Consider the following 24,826-nt stretch of genomic DNA (forward strand, 5'->3'; position numbering starts at 1 on the left):
CATGGAAAACCTTGGCCCCCTACGTCTCCCTGGCTCCACCCAGGAGCCTCTAACAATGGCAGAGGGAGGGGCTGGGAAGAGAGCTGGGCATGTGGTGTGAAGAAACCAGCCACGCCCCCTCTTCCTGCGACAGGTGTCTGAGGCCCCTCCCAGTCCACGGAGAGGAGAGACTCTGCGGGAGGAAAGATATTACCAATCAATGAGAGACTGAAATTCTTCAAGCTGACTAGACTTCCTTTATAACGTAGCATATCTATACACAAAATCTTTTCAAGCAGGGTGTCTATCCAGAAAAATAGGGTATGAAATCAGTCGCAAAGAGAATCAAAGAGTTGGTTTACGACATGCTTGAGGATCTAGGCCAGGGCTGTCCAACGGAATTTTCTACAATGATGGAAGTGTTCTCTTTCTGCACTAGCCAACGCACAGGTACAGGGATCTGTGCTGTTCCGCAGGCACACGGGGAGCTGGTGGTGCAGGTCTAGGTGGTGAAGTTACTCACGTCGTAGATTCATACCAAAAACTACTGAAGGAAAACCAGAGCTAAAGCTTCTAAAAGAACGGCCGTTCGACCAATGAAGCCATCCCCTCCCACACATACGCACAACTTCTCTGGGCTTTTTGATACTTGAAAACGACACTGCTCGTTAACCTGCACCCAACCAGAAAACTGCCCAAGAGGTCCTCCCGCCACAAGGCAGGGGCATCTAAAAAATGGGTGTGAACACGCTGGAAGGAAGAGAACAGGTATTTTCTAGCTACATCCTTAGTGGATCCAGTTTGTCCTCCAAACCAAGGAACACACGAGTCACGACGAGGGAGTCCCCGCTCCTTAGTTACACAACCTTGGCCAAATCATCCCCATACCTGTTTTCTCATTGGGAAAATGGGAATAATATGACCTGCCCCGTCCACCTCAAATGAGCCACTGCCTGTCATGAACTCGCACCTGCAACCCTGAATCGTAGTAACATGTTCTGGCACTGTTTACTCGTTTAAAAAAGAAAACCGGATGGGCGTGGTTTTGTTAAAAACAAAAACAAAAACAAACAACAGCTCCATAAATGTGTTACACCTCAGCCCAAGCCACATATTTGCGATGCAGTCGGGAGCCCTTCTGCATAACGACTCATCCCAGGCTGCCCTTCCCTGACTTAGAGGAGGGAAGATTCTGGGTCATTCCAAGACGCCTGGTCAACTCTACTCCCAGATACTTCTACAGCTCGTTCCCTCCCCTCTTTCAGGTGTCTGCCCAAAGCTGTCCCTTCTCCATAACGCCCTCCCAGCCTGTACGGAAGAACCTTATTTTTCTCCACAGCACTGACTATCGCACAGACTGCATCTTCATTCCTTGAAATCTCCCTCTCCACCCACTAGAACAGAGGCTCCGTGAGATCAGGCAGTTGATTTTGTCACTCCTTTACTCCCCGGCATCTAGCAGAGTGTCTTCTATACAGAAAAAGCTTAATTTAGCGAGTTGACGAATGATGTCACATCATCTTGACAACCTATGAAATCTCAAGATAGATGGAAATAGTGTGAATTAACATATTCAAAAATGCCCAAAGTCACTTCGGAAGGTTTTAGAAGGTATCCTATGAAGGCTTTATAAAAATCAGCCGTGCTTTTGAATTTCCACGTGATGCCCCCCAAATTTACTCTCCTAGGATCGACACGAGGTATGGCAGCAAAATGTTTGCCAGTGCCTCTTGGTGTAAAAATGCAACTCAAATTATATTTAGATGTTCAAATACTTCTTTTCTTCATTGAGCTGGGTCCTCGTGAAGTTAAATACATAGGGGTACCCAATAAAATTCATTCTGGAATAAAATCTTAGTTATTAAATGGGCTCTGCTCTGAATGGAATAGAATAAATTCCCCCAGAGGGGAAATTATTCTTTGGGCTGTAATAACAGCAGCCAGAGCAATATATTACCCCAGAGGCCAGATGAAACTCTGCCAAGGGCTGGAAGTTTCCCACCCATGCTCAGTAGGCTCTGTTTTAGGATACCCCACCCTGCTCACACATACCTATCTAATTGGTAGTCCATAGCTGTGCCCACACCGCTTCAAAACACCAACGATCTAGCCCAAATCCTTGTTCCTCCTGACCCAATTCAAAATTAACGTCTGGGGAATGGGACAGCATGTGTATGTCTGTGTGTGTGCAACTCGTGTGTTATTTCACTTTGATAGTTTGCTTTGGCAGACTGCTCCACGCTTGCAACGTTTTGACAGATTGAAGGCTACCAGGGCCTTTGGCAAACAAATCATACACTCCCCTCCAAGCGGCGGGGGAAGCCACATTCCTACCAAGACTTTCTGATTCACCTTGCAGTAGAAACAACCCAACCTTGCACACCAAAGCACACAGGGGGAAAAAAAATGCCATCTACCCAGTGTCGTTGTAGATTTTAAACACTCCATCATTTCATTTCCTCCTGTAGAAAATAATACTCATTGAAATTCAGTACAAGATTTACATCATGGAACCAGGGCTCTGCTCTGGGCTTCTGGATTTTCCTTGGCCAACCGCTCCCCAACCTCCACATCAACCATCCTCAACTCCAGGGAGGATGGATCATGTCACAACCACTGTGTTCCTAGGATTACCTCAATGAACTCAACACCACTTGAGCATATCAAGTAACAAAACAAGGAAAACAGGGGTGGGGGGAAACCCACCTTACTTCTTTTCTTCTTCAGTTAATACAACCCAAGAGATATTTGGGGAGCAGTTGGGAAACTAATAAAATTATACTGACCTTAGCAAAAGAGAGCCAAAATCTTAGCACTGAAGTGAAATCTCTACCTACTGCTCTCTGGAGCTGAAAAAGTTTTGCTAAGCATGCATTTCACCAGCTTAACCCTCTGCCTTTCTCTGACAGCAGTTAAGAGTAAAGGCAGCAAGAGAGGGAGACAGGTGACAAATGACATTCGACCATGAAGACTTGATGGCTATCCATGATCTCAACGCTTACGAGTATTATTTCATTGAATCTCCACAACCATCCCGCCAGACGCTTTCGTTATATTCACTCTCCAGGTGAGGAAATTGAGGCACAGAGAGGCGAAGTCATTTATCGAAGGGCACACACACCTAAGTGGCAAAGGCTGATTTCAAAGCCAGCAGTCAGACCCTTGGCCTGGACCCTTAACCACCGTGCTCTGGGGCCTCATTAACACAACACACCTTTAAACCAAGCATTTGCATTTCATCACATCAATTTTCTTCCCCGTTCTTACGAGGCTGTGGCTTCACACATCTGTTTCACTTTCTGTCATGCTTGCAAAAATAATCAGAAAGTAAGTACATGTGATAAAACCTGGTTTATCCAGCCTCACAAGAGAACATTCTAAGGTTTAAAATAATGGAAGCCGACCATTTCAATCCCAAACTTACAAAAATGCACTCTATTTATCTTCCTGATTTCTTATACGGAGTATACTGAGCGTAAGTAACCTTTTTTAGATGGCTCAGAATCGCCAGCATGATTATCAAGCCATCTGTGGAGCACAAGGTGGTGGCCTTGGAGCTGAGGAGGTTGAAAGGCCCAGACGCTTGGGATTCTCTGAACCCCCGGCCTGCCCTTCGCTGTCTCCTGCCGGCCATCAGGCATCGCTTGCTGTGCCGCGGACAAGCCTGTGCCCTCTCAACTCGGCTTCCTTTAGGTAGGTCTCGGCCTCAGAACCAAGCTGAACCCAAAGTAAGACCGACAGGCTCGGCGCAAGGGCCTGCCTACCTTTCGTGGGGTGAATGTTTCCAATTTAGAGCATGGATTTACAGACACCTATTGTATGTATATTGGTTTTTATTGCTGATTTCCAGGTTCTCAACTCTTGCGGCCATTTGTGTTCTCTGGACCAGGGCCTCTGGCAAAGTGAGGTGTCTGTCACGGCACAGCTCTTTAAGACCCATCATCCGTTGGTAACTTCCCCTCCTCAATGGCAGATTTCTCAAGGAAATGGTTTCTGATCCATCTTTGCAGCTAGTTGACAATCAGCAGAGCTCTGGTCCCATCTCAGGACCAATGAATAGCGAGTGAATGAAAGAATTGGGAGGATGGAATGAAGTGAGAGAGAAAGAAGAACCAGAGGGAGGGAAGAATGATGGCTCACAAAAGAGGTGCAAAGAGCTCCTGTCATAACACTCCAGCAATGAAGTGTTTTCTAAGTGCATCTCAGAATCTCTGTTGGGAATATAAAAGAACAGGAAAAAGGAAGACAATCCTAAATTAGGAAGATTTCCACAAGTTGGCAGTTACGGGTTCCGGTCCCCGGCAGGGGTGGGGGTCAATGTTAACCTGAAGCCTATAAATCCACTTGGGTCCATAAGGAATGGGTAGCTGGCAGCCCAGTGATCACACCTTGACTCCACTGGATGCTTTTGGGTACAGAATGTTCTAGTAAATCCCACAGTCAAGTACTGAGTGATGAGGACATGCTCCAGGTGCAGGGCCGTGCCAGGCATAAAGAAAAATCAATACTGTCTGAATGCCTGCCACCATTTTATAGGTAGGGGTTTGCCAGGGCAGTCCTCCAAAAAACGATTTTATTTCCTCTTAGCCTCGCTGCCTACCATTCAGATGGCTCTCCTACCAGGCTTCCCCTAAAAGATTCCAGCAGGCTCTTCCCCGGCATACTCGTACTGTTCTGCTCCCACCAGAGGAGTTGTCTTCGTACAGGGTCAACTGTGTTCCCAAACCTGTGTGTGCCCGTTGCTTTGGAATCACATGAAAATATCCGAATAGTACACAAACCCATGACATAGAGCGCAAAAAGAAGGAGTCGTTGTTAGTTGTTTCTACGAAAATGAAGCTGAATGCTTTGGAAAGACTCAGTAAAGGCAAGTAGCCAAGAAAAAAAAAAAAAACTGTTGGCAAATTAGGTGTGGATGAGACAACTGTAAATGATTAGGGGCAAAAATAATAAAATCTAGAATCATCTGAACTCAGATTGCTTTGCAAATGTCTTTAAATTCTCACTCCACGTTAAAGTAACCCAAATGGAAACCTTAGATAATGTTTATGGGTGTGGTTTGTGCAAGAAGGACAATCAGGGGTTCATGCTCAAAGAAAAGTCCTTGGCCCCGTATCAAAAAATAGTGAGTGAATGTACATGTGTTTTAAGTTAAAAATAAACTGTTAAAGGTGTGTGTGTATCATTTGTATGATTTGCTGCTTTAACCTGCTTTTGTAATTAACTAACAATCCTCATCAGGAAAGAAAAACTTTCTACTTTCTTTCTTTTACGCAAAAGATCATTATCAACTCATTCATTCAATATTCAACAAATGTTCATTAAGTATTAACTGGGTAGTGGTTTAGATGTGGGCTACACAAAGTCTGTCCTGCTCTATTAACATGATGTTTTTTTAAAATTTTTTTAATGTTTATTTATTTTTGAGAGAGAGAGAGCAAGCATGAGTTGGGTAGGGGGCAGAGAGAGAGGGAGACACAGAATCGGAAGCAGGCTCCAGGCTCCGAGCTGGCAGCACAGAGCCCAACACTGGGCTCGAACTCACGAGCTGTGAGATCATGACCCGAGCCGAAGTCGGACACTTAACCAACTGAGCCACCCAGGTGCCCCAAACACAATTAAGTTTAATACTAATAATCCAAACCTGACCCCTCCTCCTCTCTTTCCTCCCTCCTTCCTCTACCCTCCTCCACCCCCTCCCCCTCCTTTCCCCCTTTCTCCTTCCCTTATTTTCTCCTCCTCCACCGCATTTCTTAGTCACTGGCACAGGGACACTGATTGAGCCCATGATCCTTCCCAATGACCACATAGTCCTCCACCCCTGAGGGGAGTCTCCGTTTTCACTGATGGATCATATCGCAAATATCACTATTTTGGTCATCCTCTTTCTTACACACACAGACACATCTTCTCAACACGCTTCTTTTTTCCTTTCTGTATTCGGGATCTTTTTCAGTTGCCCCAAGAACAGCCACCTCTCTCTTTCTCATTTCCTCAGTCCCTTCTGGCTGTATTTCTGAGCGAAGCAGCTGACAGGCATTACAGTAATATTACTGTACTGAAGTGTGTATGAAGGCAAAGAAAAGCCTTACGTTTCAGAAGACTAAAACCAGACACTTGACCTAGGGCCACCAACCTGTAAACCCCTTAAAATGATCCAGACTCCACTTTACAAGACCTATAAAAATCACCATCTACCTCTGTAATCTAATTACGTCTGTATTTCTTCAAACCCTACTCTTCAAAAATAAGGATCACCTAGTCAGCTTTATTTTCTGCCAATTTAACCACTTGTCTGGCATTTTCAACCACTGTGTTTTCCTTTCAAACATAAACACTGTCAACTATACTGAGGCATACAACGAGGTACAAAATGAGCCCCCGACCATGCAGACCGGCTCTAAATAGATTTTGTTGGCTGGCCATGATACGTAGCCATCACCACCTGTTATACTAATTCTAGCAGGAAACTGGGTTTGCTTCCGCTCAATCACTGAACAAACACATAGGCTGTAACTGTCATTTAAAAAAAAAAAAAAGTGTACCATTTGGAGCAAGACTTTAAGAAATATATACACTTTGGTATCACTTAGTGTCTTTTCCTCTGTTAACCTGTAACAGGACAAAGACTTCCTAATGTAGCCTTGACTAATCCTTTGGTCCAAATGGATTTTTCCCTTGCCCTGAACGTTGGGTGGCCTCCAGGCTTGCCCAACGTTCAAAGACAACTCGCTAACCAGCTCCATCAAGAGTTAAAACTTTCGTGTTTTTTCTGCTGTGGGGTTTAACAGCGATTCTTTTTATTACTGCAGATATTGAGCAAGGCAGAGATACTCTTGCTATGCTAATACTCCAGGCTTTTGGGTCTTTTTCAATGAGGGGGAAGCTGGCTTTCTGCTTCTCTGTGGCTTGGCAAAAACTGGGGAGGGATTTTTAAACTAAATCTCTGCGTATCAGAATTGTGAATCCCTTCAATGTTTTTTCCTCTCAGGGATTTTCTTGGCAGCTGACTTCTAATCTGGACCTGTTGCCCTATAGGTAGAGAAATCTTCCAGCTTTTCCAATTGATCTTTATGCATTTGGTTGCCTTTATTAATATTTTTTTAAAAAAAACCTTAAAATTTGTGTGTGTGTGTGTGTGTGTGTGTGTGTGATCTACTAATGTTATCAAAGACTTCTGGCTCTTAAAGTAAACATAGCCCTTTCCCCAGAACATTTTCTAAAGCATTAAAACAAAAGTCATTCTAGTTTTTTTTCAGATTAAAATAGATTTATAAGGCCCTTGAAACAGAATGCAAAACGGTTTATGAGTTTTAATGCAAAACCTGGCTCATGAAGAAGGAGACTTCATGGAATCTGCAGCTGAGCTCTTGCAAAGAATCACCCATCCTCAGAGCCCACATTTTCTCTCCCCAACTCCATTCAGCAGAACTCTTGAAGAAACGTCCTGCTCAGTAGGCTTGTTTAAACAGCCGCTTCAGGGGCCTGGTTGCCTCAGTGGGTTAAGCTTTCGACTTCAGCTCAGGTCATGATCTCACGGTTCGTGAGTTGGAGCCCCACATTGGGCTCTGTACTAACAGCTCAGAGCCTGGAGCCTGCCTCAGACTCTGTCTCCCACACTTTCTGCCCCTACCCTGCTCACACTCTGTCTCTCTCTCTCTCTCTCTCTCTCTCTCTCTCGAGAATAAAATAAACATTAAAAAAAACCTTATAAATAAATAAAATTAAACTAAATTAAATTAAAATAAAATAAACAACCCTTTCAGAAGGACCCTAATCCTGGAGACCTGTCAAGACTTCCAGAGTTCAATCCCAAGGGTAGCAAGGCCACATCTAGTTTTCAACTACTCCCACCCTGCTCATTTCCAACCATGGGCAATTTCTCTGAAATAACGCCCAGCCTGGAGGTGAGCCTCCCCTCGAAGGGAGATGGCTTCCAACCACCAATCAGATTAGGAGAGGTCAACTGTTTTCACAGAGGCATCAATGAAAATTCCAAAATCCCATCAAGGAAAAAACTTGGGGAGTTCTCCCAAGCAATGGCCTTCCTCGGGCAGCCTGGGTGGCCACATTTTTAAGGGTCCTCAGGACCTGTAGAGGCCTTTCTGCTGCTGGCCAGGCTCCCACTTGGGTACCACATGGCGAACCCACCTTTGGTCATCCTTTGCTGCCCTTTTCAATCCAGTTCAATACGCAACTGTGGCTTCCACTTCTCTGTCCCCCATTGGGGTCCTGGTGCTCAAATATGCTGTGGTTCTGAAGTGACCCAGTGGCCCAAGTGCACTTCTCACTCCCCTGTGGTTGTACAGCATTATTTTGGAGTTTTCACAAACACGATGCATAGCTCATGTCTTGAAATATCTTTTAAATCTATTTTTTAAACTATGGTTTAAAAATGCAAACCTGCTAATTTAGGTTAGTTATCAAATACTATCCCTGAGCAGATGTGGGCTGCCCTGTTAACAGTTGGATTTTGCAGAGACCTCAGAATGGAGCTTTTCCTGACTTCGGTCTGACTGTGACACGCTTGTGAATGACACTAATGAAGAAGGCTGTAGCTCTGCACGGGTCTTTGGACTTCAGGCCTGCACATGTCTGTTCATGTAAAATTATACAAGCAACTACAGACTAGGGCGTGCGCACGCGCACACACACGCGCGCGCGCACACACACACACACACACACACACACTCCACTCCACTCAATTAAATGCCAGGCATTGGCCTAAGAGCATCTGCCTAGCAAATGCTCTAGCCCTGGTTGGGCAATCACATGTGGCACCACCATAATAACATATTATAAGCCATTTTGCTTTTTATTGTAAGTTCTGAGCATTCAGGGCTAATGTATAGTTACAAAAGAAAAAAAAGTACAAGATATCCTTAGTGATTCAACTTTTAAATAAAAAATTCTTCCTTCCCCGCTTTCTAGATTCTGAGTCTACTTATTTAAAGAGCATCTTGAGATTGCAAGATGAACTTCCTTCAGGAACTGCAATTACTTACCTTGTGGATCAAGATTTTCTTAATTTTTTTTTAATGTTTATTTAGTTTTCAGAGAGAGAAAGAGAGACAGAGCGTGAGCAGGGGAGGGGCAGAGAGAGAGGGAGACACAGAATCTGAAGCAGGTTCCAGGTCTGAGCTGTCAGCACAGAGCCTGACACAGGGCTCAGACTCACGGACCTCGAGATCATGACCTGAGCCAAAGTTGGACGCTTAACTGACTGAGCCACCCAGGTGCCCCAAGATTTTTTTTTAATGTTTTAATGTTTATTTATCTTTGAGTGAGAGAGACAGAGTGCGAGTGGGAGAGGGGCAGAGAGAGAGAGAGAGGGAGACACAGACTCCAAAGCAGGCTCCAGGCTCTGAGCTGTCAGCACAGAGCCTGACACGGGGCTGGAACTCACAGACCTCGCGATCATGACCTGAGCTAAAGTCGGACACTTAACCGACTGAGCCACCCAGGTGCCCCAAGGCGCTCCAAGATTTTCTTAATGCTACACAGCTAAAGCAAGTGCAAAATAAGCTAGATGCTAAGGCTGATGTACAAGCCATCATCCATAAATCCCGATTCCAAATTTTGGTGTTTATCAACACAGACTCACTGATCTCATAATATGTAAATATTACAAATCCAAACCGAGGAAACAAATTTAGTTTAATCAAACACTACCGTTAACCATTTTGCATATTGTGTTGTTACAGAGCATTTGGACCGAAGAAGTTTTCAAAGGGTCTATCGGGATCAAATAAAACACGCAGGTGAAGGTCACAGATGTTTTGAGCGGAAGGAACCAGAGATGTCCCTTTTTAAGTACACTGGATCAATTAAGTCCAAGCCAGAGGATAAAATTGGCGTAAGTTCTTCAGGTAATTCCATTGGGCAGCCAGGCTAAATATCCACGCCTCCAGGAATGTCTTTATTTAAAAATAAGAATCTGAACCCCAGAGGTCTCCCAGGAACTAGCAGAACACGGGGTTGAACCCAAGTCACTTGGATCTCAGTCCGAGCACCTCCTCCCACAGCACACTACTCGCTAGGCCTCCAGGGCTCTTGTGAATAGCGGACTTATTATACACATGCACGTAGTATATCAACAATATCACTGATGTGCAGACCCTCAAGGCTAGTTACTATAGAGACTGTAGAGTAAATGCAAATATCGAATTTCCTGTTTTCCTGTTGTCTTTTGAAAAGGTTCTCCACTTACCTGAGAGACCGCATGAAATAAGAAACCATGATGCTGGGCGTCCCGGAAGAAGCAAGGGCTCCTCTGAGATGTTACCAGTTTTCCGCAGATGGGAGTGATGTTCAACTCCTACGGGAGGAACGACAATACTAACTTTAGCATCATTTGCTTAAGAAGATCCTGGAGTCTAAGGGGGCCGATGAAACCGGAAGCGAGCAAATGGAAGCCATTAAAATAAAAACGCCACTGTCCAGTTATGGTTACATTTCCCAATTGAAATTCGAGTATACACGAACATGAGGTAACAGATTTATGGGACATTCAGCACAGGCATTGATCCATAAAAGATGTTCAATAAATTACTATTAGTATGATTATCTCAGACTGGCTAATATCAGAGTCGGCATTAGGCAACCCTACGTTGGAAATCTAGCTCCATCTATTAAAGGCTACATGACCACAGGAAAGTCACTTCGCCTCTGTGTGTTTTGGTTCCGCCAACTGTACATTTAGGGGTAAAAATACCGCCTAACGGGACGCCTGGGTGGTTCAGTCGGTTAAGCGTCCGACTTGAGCTCAGGTCATGATCGCGAGGTCTGTGAGTTCCAGCCCCGTGTCAGGCTCTGTGCTGACAGCTCAGAGCCTGGAGCCTGCTTTGGAGTCTGTGTCTCCCTCTCTCTCTCTCTCTGCCCCTCTCCCACTCGCACTCTGTCTCTCTCACTCAAAGATAAATAAACATTAAAACATTAAAAAAAAATCTTGGGGCGCCTGGGTGGCTCAGTCATTTAAGCGTCCAACTCTTAGTTTCGGCTCAGGTCGTGATCTCACAGTTCGTGGAATCGAGCCCCGCATCGGGCTCTGTGCTGACAGCATGGGGGATTCTCTCTTTCCCTCTTTCTCTGCCCCTCCCCTACTCATTCTCTCTCTCTCTCTCAAAATAAATAAATGCACTTTAAAAAAAAAAAGAAAAAACATACTGCTTAATAATAAAAAGAAATGATGTACTGATACATGCTACATCGTCATGAACCTTGAAAACATTATCCTGAGTTAAAGAAGCCAGCCACAGGAGGCTGCATATTGCACGATTCCATTTACAGGAAATGTTGGGGGTAAGCAAATCTATAGAGACAAAAAATACATGAGCGGCTGCCAGGGTCAGAAAGGTTGGGAGGGGATAAGGGGAGGTGCAAGATTTCCTCCTGGGGTGACAAAAGTGGTCTCAAATTACACTGTGCTGATGGCTGCCTGCCCAACCCGTGAATGTATTAAAAACCATTTAATTGGAGATGTTAAATCGGTGAGGTGTATGCTATGTGAATTACATCTCAATGAAACTGTTTAAAAAAATACTGCCTAAGGGATTGACACAGGTGGTGGGGATTAAGTGGCGGACATGTGCACCGGGCTTGGCCCGTGCCTGGCACCCGAGCGACACTCATCACCAAGTAGCTCTGCTGGCATTGGTGCAGGAAGAGGTCAAGCGACACCTGCAATGTGTCGTCCCAGGAAAAAGAGGAGGGTAGAACCCCCCACCTACAAAAGCACCTCTCCTCGGAAGCCCTTACTACACAGAATGTCTTAACACTGTCAGATGAACCAACGGTTTCAAAGGTAAACTATAAACAGCATCAGAAAGCCTGGGATGGGAGGTTTGGTTGGGATATAATGGAACTTGGGAAGAAAAACCACGGCCCAGTCTCCCCTCTTCCTGTACCTCCTTCTCAGGGAAAGGCAACAGATGAAGCGAGGTTTCAAGCCATGCCCAGGGGTCCGCTCTAATAAAGCCAGTTTTCCAAAATCATCGGTTTCTCCTTCCGATTTCTTTCTTAACCGGAAAAGGGGTGGAAGTGGGGATGGCGAGATAAATTATAAGGACTTAAGAAAAGGCAGTGATGCGAATCAGAGCCTTCCACTTGCAGGGGAAAATAATCAAGATTTTAAAAGTTACCACCAGCCCTTTCTGGGGGCTATTAAGAAAGTAAAGCCTCTTAACTGTAATCACCCCTAATTAGCCATCAGCAACTCATGAAATTACTCATGGCATTGAAGACCCTGAAATTCTTGGGTCTCGGCCAGAAGTTACACTGAGATCCACCAGGAAGAAGGCCAACAAGCGTAAATTGGAACAGTTAAAACTCCTCTGAATCCAAGGCATTGTCTTCTTGGCCGGGCAGTGGGTCTGTGTGAAGACAGAGAGTAGGACGAAATCTCTGCCAAGCTCCTAATAATGATCAACTAATCAATAATTATTTACTTATCATGAGACTCAAGAAAAGGATGAGTCAGTGGTCTCCCTTTACAATCTAGCTTAGGTGGATAAGATTCAGGGACTTGGAACTGTCAGAGGAAAGGACAGCGTTGTCTAGAACAACAGGTGAATAGTGTTATACAGAGACGCTGGGCACAAACCAAGCTAGATCAAGAGAAAAATCGCTGTAGAGGGCTGATCAGACATCAGCAAGGAAGATGGGACTTACGGTCTGCCCGTAGTCTACGCAGGTTACAAATGAGCAATCTAGAGTAGCCGGTAAAAAGTGCACACGCTGTAGCCTCAATGACCTAGGTCTGAGACCAGGGGCCTCATTTATTAAGCAGGTGACTTTCGGCATTAACACTTCTGTCTTTCAATTTCCTCGGCTGTCCGGGGTGGGGGTGGGGGGGGATACCGCTTGGAACTACCTGTAGGGTTGCTGGGAGTATTAAATATTTATCAAGATGGCGTGAACTGGGTGATAGACACACACATTCGTGCACGCACACGGCACGGTAGGCACGCTCCTCAAGGAACTTAGAGTCTAGGTGTAGAGGACTATACACTTTAAACAAACTGAAACATAAGTATAAAAATAAAATTGTTATAGGGGGTGCCTGGGTGGCTCAGTCGGTTGAGGGTCATGATCTCGTGGTTCACGAGTTCAAGCCCCACGTGGGGCTCCATGCTGACAGCTCAGAGCCTGGAGCCGGTTTCGGATTCTGTGTCTCCCTCTCTCTCTGCCCCTCCCCTGCTCATGCTCGGTCCCCCCCCCCCCACTCTCAAAAATAAACAAACGTTAAAAAAATTGATGAAAATAAAATACAATTCTTACAAGCACCATGAAAGAAAGTCTGAGGTGCCTCAGGAAGTACAGCGGGCAGTGGTCGGAGAAGGTCCCTCTGAGGAACTGACCTTTATGCTGGGGCTTGAAGCAGGCGACAGCCAGGCGTGGACGTCGCAGGAAATGGGAATCACGTGTATACAGGCGTGGGAGGAACCGGAAGGAAGAAGGAAGCAGTGTGGGAGCAATGCAGCAATGGGAGGAGAACATGGGGAGACCCGACCCCCTGTGGGGAGGTAAAAATCCCCTGAATACGGCAAATGAATGGCTGTGGCACGAGGGAAAGAGAAGAGTCACCCATGACTCCCGTCGGATTTCTGGTGGATGGAAGGAGCAAAACCAGGTACCAGGGAGCTTTTCTGGTTTTTTCAGGAAAGGAAGGTCGGTGTTGAGGAAAGAAGGTCTGCTGCAAAGCAGTGGTTTCCACAACTGACAAGAAGCCAACCAGAAAAACATCTTAAATATCCAAACAATTTGAAAACAGATTGACAGCCCCTGCTGAGAACCATGGACCCCATCCTCTGGGCATATCTTGCCTTCAGGTATTTGCTGATAATAGAATGAAGCCGTCATGATTAGCCTCTCTTTTTTTTTTTTTTTTAACGTTTATTTAATTTTTTTTGACACAGAGAGAGAAGGAGAGCACAAGCCGGGGAGAAGCAGAAAGAGGGAGACAGAGGATCCGAAGCAGGTTCTGCGCTGGGAGTGGAGAGCAGGACGCGGGGCTCGAACTCACGAACCATGAGATCATGACCTGAGCCGAAGTCGGTCGCTTAACCGACTGAGCCACTAGGCACCCTACCTGTCATTTTAAAATAGGGCTTTTTTCCTCTTTGCCTCATCTTCTTAGAATTTATATTTTGGGTGTACATCTTATGTGGTCACATAAGTTTTTAACATCTTTAACATTAGTTAAAAAATGATAACCAAACACTATGTGGGAGCTGTACGTGTAGACATTTTTTACCAATGGAGTGTGTGCCATCCAAAAAAAAGTTTCGGAGGCCACTGGTCCAGAATGTTTTTTGACCAACTTCTTAATCAGATTTGACTCATCACTTTTATCTGATCATACGGTTGAGGAGCTTGTTCCAGAGGGACTCTGCCATTTCCTGGTGTTCACCTGTGTTTCCATGATCACTACTGTGTTATGTCAGTTCTGCTTTTCAAACCGCGGGCCGCAACCCCTGTCTGTCAGGAAACAATTCTGTGGGTCAAAACCTGCACTTTTTTAAGTGAAACAGAAAAGAACGAAGGAGAAAGGAAACACTCTGGCGTCTGTTGCACACAGTGTGGGCAGCCATGTCTCGCCGTGGCTCACAGAACAGTTTAAATGCCCTTTTGAAATGCACTGGGAGACCAGAAGGCACGGCAGAGTTCTAACTGGTCAGGGGGAGTAAAATCATGACGACGAGGCAGAGCCACATTGCCCAAGCCCCTGAGAAGCCGCACCGAATTTCGATGAGATGGCTGGGAAAGAGCCATCGTAGGGCGCAGGCAGAGACCTGATGAAAGTGAGGTTTCCCAAAAATTCATTTGGCGGCACTGTGCCGAGCCTGGGGAGCTGAGTAAGCATGCTATCTGTGGGGCTGATTCCGCTTTTTGAGGTTTGCGTCTGTGGATTTATAACTTTTCTTGACAGTGACCAAAAATTCCAACGATGTAGTTGCTGTTAGAACATAGGCTCCCTGGGGGAAGCCCAGGGCCTGACTCTCTCTCCTTTCCACAAAGATCCTGCAGGAAGGCTGAACGGTCACCTGATTTGGGTCAGGCTAGAGTCACAGTCCCCATGCACCAGGAGGAAGTGGCACAGGGTTCCGTGCCAGTATGGCGGAGACAGAAAGACAGTTCCAAGCTCAGTATGGCGGAGACAGAAAGAGGAGCCATGACAGATTTAACTCAGGGTGGAAGGTGGCTCCCAACCCCAAAGATGACAGGGGCACTATTTTGCTGCCCTTTACCAACAGGCCCACCTCTGAGCATGTTTCCTGCCCCTTCTCCTCATGGCCTGACCAGAACTCCTGGAAAAACCCACCTGAGTTCCATGGTCCCCGGAAGAAAAGGATCTGCTCAGCCTCCCAAGCGTGGGTTCAGAAAGGCCCACCTTGAGGCCACATCGCCACGACAGGAGCCAGTTCCACCTCCCCATCTTCCCCCCACACTTAGGCTTCTCCCCCTCTGGAACCCCCATGATGTAAAGCGATCACCCAGACAAACAAAAGCCCTACTCCCTGGGCGGTGGAAGGGACTCACCACAAGAATGAGGACCAGACATTTCAGGAGGCAGTTCCAGACCCCAAATCAGCACCCAGGAACGTGTGGTGGGGGCAAGTCACAGAAGCTGCCCTTCCTTTGCGAAAGCCGCCCCCAGAACGTCCTGACAGAACAAGGGCCTCCATGCTGGGCCTATGCTCCGCCCAATCCCGTCTTCCCCAACATCACCAACACTTCTGTTCCACCGCCATTTCCGCCAACTTTCTTCTCCCAGAACAGTGGCCGACCCTTTGCGGCGCCCCCTACCTGACATGCAAATTGTCTGTAGACAAAAGTACCGGGCTGTAGGCTCCCAACATCGGTGTCCAACCCCCATCTGTCTTCCATTAACAGTAAAGCAGAAGGAGAGTCAGGAACCGACTTTCACTAAGCACCTGATACGGGACATGATATTTAATCATCACAGCAAAACTGAGGCCACACGGCAGGTAGAGGGTAGGCCAGGGACAAACACAGATCGCCAACACCAGAGTTGGCCCTCTTTTCACTGTTAGACTCACTGCCTCTCACCCAGCAGAGAATCATGCTTAGCTAGCCATTTAGTAATAAACACGTGAATGGACGGATGGATGAATGGATGGATGGATGGATGCTTTCCTAAAGGACTGAAGGTGCCTCGTGGATGTGCTAGGAGGTGAAACAGGTCAGGACGTGATTGTTCATTGTGCCATGAACATCACCTAGAGCAAAGTCAGCCAGGATGAGCCGTTTTCATACTCTATCATTTCTGATCATAATAGTCATGAGGCCAAGGATGCCAGCAAACATCTACTCAGTGGCTACCATGTGCCAGATGGCATTTGATATGCTTAACACACATGAACTCATTTTTAGCCTTACGACAACTTGCCATGGGGAAATGGAGGTACGGAGAGGTTAAGTCACTTTTCCAAGCCACCCGGTGAGTAGGTGGGGGAGTCAGGACTCAAAACCAGGCAGCCCGAGCCCAGATTTTATGCACTGAATCGTCATTTGACACTGTCTTCAGAAGAGAGGCACGTGAGTTCCACTTCTCAGAAAACAGAGCCCATGTCTGCTCTCTGCTATTGCTGATGTTCAGTAAGTGGCTACAGGCTGGCCTTGAACCAGAATGGAGGCGCTGACCCACCGCAGGCCTGTGCTGCCTCCACAGAGAGGCCCACCCTCCTAAACCCTCCGGGGGCCGTCATCACTTGCCTGCCCCAGGCAGCAGGGTATTCAGGGCCGGGCCCTGAGGAGCCCCAGGCCAGGTCACATTTCCAGCCTCTTCCAATGGGGTGAAGCCAGCCAGAGGAACATCTCCCTCCCAGCCCTCTGTGCTCCATCCTGTCTCCTAGCCCCTTGCAGAACGTGTCCTTTTTCCTCTGTCATCGTCAAACTCGGCCACGTTATTCATTTCTTCCCATTGAACCTCCATTCTGTAAACTGGCTGGCTTACCCAGAGTGACCTGAAAACCCACAGAATCTGATCTAGGAAAAAAAAAAAATGTTTGAAGAGCCATTGAAACTCCCTGGATACTTCCAAGCAAACACATTACAGCAGGTTTGGTTACTCAGTTAGGAAAACACCTACCTCTCCTTTCTTACCTGGAGAAATTGGTACTCGGCACAGATTAGTTAAGGCTCTCGATACAAATTGCATCATTTTTCATGGTCATTACCATTGATGTGGTTTATATTTGTTTTCGATCCTAAAGAATGTTTCCCAGGTAACTAAGGAAAACGTTCAAGGTCAGAAATATCAGGAAGGCAAGATATTTGAAATAAATGGGCCATTTATTCCTGCTTCTGTATGAAGTCGGTTTTTCAACTTCAAATGGCCTCATACTACAGATCAAAGGCAGAAATGCATCTGGAGTAAGACCCTTTCTTTCCCCAAATGTTACTTAGTCATTTGATTTACAGCACTTGATAAACCTGGTTAAATGTCTTTACTTCTGTGTTAAGTCTCCAGCAGAGCTCCCATCTAGCAATTGTCACAGTGTATCAATGTAATTTGCATTTGTCTTTCAGCCCCCTTAGGTGGGACTACAGAAGAGTAAAGACTCTTCTCAAAGACTTGCTTTTTTTTTTTTTATGTTCCTGAAGCCTAGAACAGGGCCTGGGGCACAGTAGGTGCTCTGTGATGACAGAAAGGATTTACATTCAATCTCACTCAGAGGGCCTCTCTCCAAGCATGATCATACCATGTTTCCAAGGTACTGTTGCCCAGCCCAGCATTTAAACAGTCACTTTGCTTCCGCAGTAAATGTTAACACTTTCTGAAATTAACACTCTTGATGACATTCTCTGCCCCCACCCCCACCCCAAAGCCTCCAACATGCGAATAAGCAGCTGTGATGGGCAGCAGGCCACCCTACCAAGGGATCAAAAACACCGAGACACCACACCAATATAGCCTTCCTCCCCACCCTGAGCACTCCATCTCTCCCCAGCACCCCCTGCCAAGAGTAGTTTGTAATCCCTGGGTTGCCATTAATCAAAGGAAACAAGATCAAACTCCCACAGCGGGGCTCTGCAGGGAGCTCAAATCTGTGGGAACCACAGATCTGCTGCCCAGGCCCTCTCCAAGATGATGATCCAGCCCATTTCAAAGACCAATACATTCTCCAGCCCCCTTGGTCAAAACAGGTGGCCCTGGGACTAATGGCAGCTTTGGCTCAGGCTGAGCCAACCTCCTGGTCCACCTCCTTTCCTTCTGATACAAACTCAGGTCCTGCCACCTGCGGATGGCCTCTTGCCACTCCAGCAAGCACCTGCGTACATCTGTGTGCACACGTGCACACACACACACGTGTATCGGCAAAGGAGAGTGTCCCAGATGCACTAACACTAAAAGAACAGATCCACAGAGGGTAAGTACCACATTCATCTACAAAACGGGTCTAGGTAAGACTTCAGGACTGGGAAGAACACAGCTAATGTGGTATTCTTTCAGGAAAAAAGTTATCTATAAAACTAGACACGTGGGGCGCCTGGGTGGCTCAATTGGTTAAGGGTACAACTCTTGATTTCGGCTCAGGTCATGATCTCAGGGTCGTGGGATCAAGCTCCGCATCAGACTCCGCACTGAGCACGTAGCCTGCTTGGGATTCTCTGCCTCCCCCTGCCCTGTCCCCAGCTTGCACCCCTCCTCTCTCTCTCTCAAATTAAGAAAAAAATTATACATGTTTATATATGTTCTTAAGACAATCCTAGGAGGTAGGTGTTATTGATATCCCCATTTTACAGAAAAGGAAACTGAGGCTGTAAGCACTGAAACAATATGTCTGCAGTCCCAGAGCTAGTAAGTAAGCAGCATGATCTGAACCCGAGCCACTTGACCACTGGAGTCATGGCTTGTCTTTGCACTACATTGAACCATCTCTCAGGTCCCCCGGCACGCTACCTCAAACGTACATTTCCAGGAGACAGGCTCGCAGTCACATTTACCTGGTGCACAGCATGCAGGCTGCGGCATGGGCCCCAGCCGGGGAAGCTGCTGTGCGTGAGGTTGTGCTCTGCCCGTTCACTCCACAGCGGCTTTGGCCTTGAGTCCAGGTTATTTCCTCAGTCCCCGCATGCGTTTGCCTGTCCAGAACACGTCCCGGCCCAGCATGCCTCGGTCACCATAAATCAGCCAGCCACACGCTCTGCCCTCGGTGCTTCTGAACACCAGGGGAAAGGATTTGCCTCTTTTTTGCTTGGCTCTTACGGCTTCTGCATTGACATTTGAATTATGTCATTATTTTTTTACGTGATAGAAATCTAGTCAATGATCTGTAGCAATCGCTGCCGGGCAGCGTGTGCCAAAAGGCTCCATATATCCTTACAGAAAGCGGCAGAAGCCTAGCAATTAGCCTGACTTCCTTTACACAATTCTGTGATGGGCCGGTATTAGGTAAAGCTGAAATCAGGTGCTGTGATTGAAAGATTATGATAATGTGAAACAGACAGCCATCTCATGAACTAGGAAATGTATTCAAGGCAACCAAGAGAAGCAAGTCGTTGGAGTCAAAGGTCACCCAGAGGTCAAGGGGGCAATCAAGGCAGTTGGGTTTAGCAGAATAAAACTGTTAACCATACCCTTTTTCTCTAGCGTCAATGGCCAGGCAAATCTGTTCTCTCCCTGTCACTTCTGTCCGCCTTGTCGACGCTCCCTGTGACCCAAACCAGGACTAGAAAAATATCACCAGTAACCCAGGCCCCACTAATGAGCTGCATACGCAGGGTAAGGACTCTTACCCTCTGACCTCTCTCATTATTATCTCATGCTCGGGTCTCCAAGGCTCCACATATCAAGGCCTACCCCTCTCATTCAGACTATTTCCAGTTTCTGCCTGCCGATGACCCACCCAAGATGAATAATAAAAGGAGCCAGCCGCCAGCTCCACACCAGGTCCCCCTCCCACCGAGCCTTCTCATACTTGGGTGGTGATACCACCATCCTTCCCATGAATAAAAGCTCAAAGCTTACCTGGGCTTCCGTGACTTCCCCTCCCGCATGGCCTAGGCCTGGCCTCTTGCCAACCTTCAAATTTTCGTTTGTATTATCCCTCAGATAAACTTCCTTTCCATTCCATCGTCTACCAGCCTCCCCTCGCTCATCAATGAAATCATTCCAGTTGGCGTTTCTCCCATGTCCCTGTGTACCTTTGTCAAAAATCGGATGGGCGTGTTTCTGGGTTCTCTATTCTGGGCCACTGACCTGTGTGCCTATCCCACTACACGGACTGGATTCCTACAGCTATAGAGGTCTCGAAACCCGGCAGACCAATTCCTCCTACTTCATTTTTCCTTTTCGCCGATTATTTTCGGAGGTTTGACTATGACGTACCGTGGTACAGACTTCTTTGGGTTTATCCTGTTGGGAATTCACTAGTGCTTCCTGATTCTGTGGGTTCGTACCTTAGCCTAACCTCAGGAAGTTCTAGTTCCTTGAGCATTTTTCAGTCCTACCCTCTTTCTTCCGTCTTAAGATTTCAAAGACATTATTATAGTCCTATAGATCCCTGATGATCTCACCTTGTTTTTTTCCCTCCCCCAGTCTGTTTTCTCTCTGTTGTTCAGATCAGGTAGTTTTTATTGCTACATCTTCAAGTTCACGGATTCTGTCCTCTGTCATCTCTGTTCTGTGGTTCAGCCCATCCTCGTGAGATTTTATTTCAATTGTTATATTTTTAAATTTGAAGACTTTTCATTTGGAGGACCCCGGACGGCTGTCAGTTAAGCATCCAACTCTTGGTTTGGGCTCAGGTCATGATCTCATGGTGTGTGAGTTCGAGCCCCACGTCAGGCTCTGCGCTGACAGTGTGGAGCCTGCTTGAGATTCTCTCTCTCCTTCTCTCTGCCCCCTTCCCCCTTCTCAATAAACAAACAAACTTTTTTTTTTTTTAAGAAAACTTTCATTTGGTTCTTCTTTAGGTCTTCTATTTCTTTTCTGAAACTTTCTATTTTCTTCTCATTTGTCTCAAGCACGTTCAGCACTGCTCGCTGAAGCATTTTATGATGGCTGTTTTAAAAGCTTTGTCAGATAAATCTCACATCTCCGTCACCTCGGCGTTGGCATCAGCTGACTGTCTTTTTCATTCAGCTGGGGATCTTCCTGGTTCTTGATACAATGAGTAATGTCCAATCACATCCTGGATATTTTAGGCATCGTGTTATGAGGCTCTGGATCTTACTTAAACCTTCCATTTTTGCTGGCTGCCTTTGATATGGCTTCAGCAAGGGAAGGAGGACCCCACCTCATGATGGCCAGGGGTGAGAGGGAAACCCAAATTTGCCACTTGGCCTCCACTGACTTTGGAAGGGAAGGGGGAGCATCATAACTGCTGAGCTCTCCAGCAGGTCCCATAGATACTTCTCTGGCTGGGGAGGTTAGGGATGCCTCACTACCGTGCCTCATCTGGCCTCCATTTGCACCACTGGCAGGAAGGGAAAGGGGATGAATGGCCTCATTACTGCCAGGCGGTGGTAAGAGTCTGGACTCTCCACTAGGCCTCCTCTGACCACCCCAGTGGGGAGGGGGAAGGATGCCTTATTGATGCTGGGTGGGAGTGAAAGTCCAGGCTCCCCACATATCTCAACTGAGAAAAGAGCCCCCAGAAATGGTCTAGGTTGTCACCATTCACTTAGGAATGAAGAATTCGTAACCCCAGAGAGTGTGGGAGAATGTGTTGCTGGAGGTTCTATGGCAAGTTCATGCAAAGTCAGGACTCAACACCCGTGCCCTTGGCTCCAAGATCACTTGTGCATAAACCAAAGAGCTCCTAAAGCACAGGAGGAACACCAGCCCCCAGCCAATGTAATAATGAAAAGTCTTCCTGGCCAAGGGATAGCGGCTGCCTCCTCTTACATCCTGCCAGACCCCAGGCCAGAAAGCACACGTGGTTATGCGCCATTATCCTCTAAACAACACAAACACACGTCTACTCAAGACAGGCCTTCCGTCCAACACACACAGCAAGAGCACACTCGCGAGCCAAGAGCTACAGCATCACGGTCACCTTCGGGGCTGGTGGTCTTCCATCTGGAGAGGACCCTGGCTTTCCTACCGTTGGAATCCTTGAAAGCAAGATACACCCAGGAGCTGCACGGCTCGGAGCGGCCAGCAGGCCAGGCGCCCCCCCTCCTGGCTGGAGAGCTGGGTCTGCACCCAGCTGGAGGCACCTTCCTTGGACCTGGGGCCTCTGGTCTGGCCCCGGCCGGGGATCTCAGCAGAGCACTGCTTATTCTTCTGCAAGGGAAAGCCGGTGACCCGGGAGGGGAAACTGCTTTCTAACAGCCTTTGTTTTTGTTTCCATTGAAAAAAGTTAGTGACTTTACTGCATGTGGAAAGAACCAAAGTAACAATTTCAAAGAGGCTCAGCATGTTTTGGAGCTGACCAAACACACAGAAAGTTTGGGTGGGGAGGAAAAGAAAAGGAAGCGAGGGAACAAAAGTTTAATCCACATTCACCATGTGCCAGACATACGCCTTGGTGCTCCTTCCATGCCTTCCCCTGGCTTCTACAGTAAAAATTGCAGCCAAAATCAAGTTCCAAAGCCCCTACCATAGGTCATCAGGCTGTTGAGAGTCAGGCAAAATTGCTAGACTCCACAACACCATACAATAATAAACAATTTCATGGTCCACAACTGGAATCATAAAACAGAATGATATAACAATATTAATAAAGTCATTTGATGCCTAAATTTTGAAAGAGTATGATTAAAATTTTTTAATTCAGAATAACTACTTCAAGAATTATAGGGGCACCTGGGTGGCTCAGTCAGTTAATCATCTGACTTTGGCTCGGGTCATGATCTCTCAGTCCATGAGTTCGAGCCCCACATGGGGCTCTGTGCTGACAGCTCAGCGCCTGGAGGCTGCTTTGGATTCTGTGTCTCCCTTTCTCTGCTCCTCCCCTGCTCGCGTTCTGTCTCTCTCTCAAAAATAAATAAACATTAAAAAATTAGAAAAAAAAAAAAGAATTACAAATTGTGTTGAAGTAATTGCTACGTTGGTATCACCCTAGATGGTAAACACCCACAGTCTTTTGATAGAATTTGTGAATTAAGCTCTACACTCTTATGAACACTCAAACTTCTAGGAGTGATTTTGTTAACTATTGGGATATTTTAACATTCACTTTTTATAATTTAAAACAATTTTCAAATACTATAGTCACCTAGGCCAGGGGTCAACAAACTGACCAGTAGGCCAAACCTGCTCACTGCCTGCTTTGTCATATTTTTAAATAAATTTTTAAAAAAGAAAAAAATTAGGGGCGCCTGGGTGGCTCCGTCGGTTTAGCGTCCGACTTCGGCTCAGGTCATGATCTCGCGGTCTGTGAGTTCGAGCCCCGCGTCGGGCTCTGTGCTGACAGCTCAGAGCCTGGAGCCTGTTTCAGATTCTGTGTCTCCCTCTCTCTCTGCCCCTCCCCTGTTCATGCTCTGTCTCTCCCTGTCTCAAAAATAAATAAAACGTTTAAAAAAAGGAAAAAAAGAAAAAAGTTAGCAGGATTCTATTTTATGACATAAAAATGATATGAAATTCAAACTGCAGTGTCCATAAAAAAAGGTTTTACTAGAACACAGACTTGCCCGCTTGTTTATATATTGTCTGTTGCAGCCCTCATGCTCGAAAGGCAGAGGTGATTTGCGGCGACCAATCACCATCTAGCCTGCAAGGCTGAAATATGAACTCTCTGGCCCTTTAGGGAAAAGAGTTTGCCGACCCCTGATCTAGGCACTGTGTCAAATGTTGGTGCCAGATTAAAAACACACGAGGATGATGATGATTAACCACCACCACCACCAGCAAGGCTATGGAGGGAGCCAAAAAACCGTCATGAGATACTCAGTGAGCAATTTACGAGCAAACCCACTGAGCACGACGTTAGAGATAACCGCGACCCACCACGCGAAAAGCGACGTTAAAGCAAAACTACACTTTCTGAGAATTTCTCAAGCACACCGGCACTCTCTTTACCTTCTGTTCTGTGGGAGCAAAGATGGTCCGTTATGAGAGATGGGAATCCTGTGAGGTCTTCAACAATGCAGCCTTGCCATTAACCCCAACAGCCTCCTATTTCCTTCCCTTCCGTCTACACGGTTTCCCCGTTGAGGTGTGAGCACCGTCAAGTCTCTGAATTCCCACCAATCGGAGTCTGATGCCCCTCGGCCGGGCCCCCAGCCTTCCTACTGCACAATGCTTACCACACCCATCATTCTCTCCACCAGACCCCTCTCCGCAGGCTGTAAGTACCCCCCAAGGCAGGAACACCATCTTCTTTAAGATGGACAGATGTTCCTGCACTCAGTAAGGCACGTGGGAGGCCCTTCTTTCATTGTAGGGCTGAACAAACACCATCTCCCCTGACTCCGGTGGCATCTACAGTGATTCCTGGTCCATTTCACAAGCGAGGCGGGGGGGGGGGGGGGGGGGGGCGGGGGCGGAAATAACAGCAAACTGAACAGTGATTGATGTTGGTAGTACTAGATCTTTTTTAAATGTTTGTTTGTTTTGAGAGAGAGAGAGAGAGAGAGAGAGAGAGAGAGAGAATGTGAGTAGGGTAGAGGGGCAGAGGGATAGAGAGAATCCCAAGCAGGCTCCATGGGGCCCCGACATGGGGCTAGATCTCAGGACTGTGAGATCATGACCTGAGCCAAAATCAAAACTCTGCTGCTTAATCCGACTGAGCCACCCAGGCGCTCCTAATTTTTTGATTAGGGAAAAACAAGGAACAAACCCAGACCATTAACTAAAATGATGGAAACTGTCATTTATGCCTAAAAATGGGAAGCCTGACAAGGTCAAGAGGAATGTTTACACAAAATCATA

General features: G+C 46.7%; 1 protein-coding gene across 2 annotated transcripts in view; it reads right to left on the minus strand.

Annotated features, from left to right (window-relative positions):
- Window positions 1-24,826, minus strand: part of THSD4 (thrombospondin type 1 domain containing 4) — a 571,917-nt gene that overhangs the window by 537,939 nt on the left and 9,152 nt on the right. For both annotated transcript variants that reach the window (XR_009606663.3, XM_060620985.3), the window contains exon 2: window positions 10,190-10,297. Coding sequence is in view for 1 of the 2 variants with exons in the window: in XM_060620985.3 (XP_060476968.1) it covers window positions 10,190-10,218 (29 nt within the window). In the remaining variant the exon portion in view is untranslated. The remainder of the gene's footprint in view (window positions 1-10,189; window positions 10,298-24,826) is intronic.

This window comes from Panthera onca, chromosome B3 (assembly GCF_046562875.1).
Source record: "Panthera onca isolate mPanOnc1 chromosome B3, mPanOnc1 haplotype 2, whole genome shotgun sequence".
Lineage (NCBI taxonomy): Eukaryota > Metazoa > Chordata > Mammalia > Carnivora > Felidae > Panthera > Panthera onca.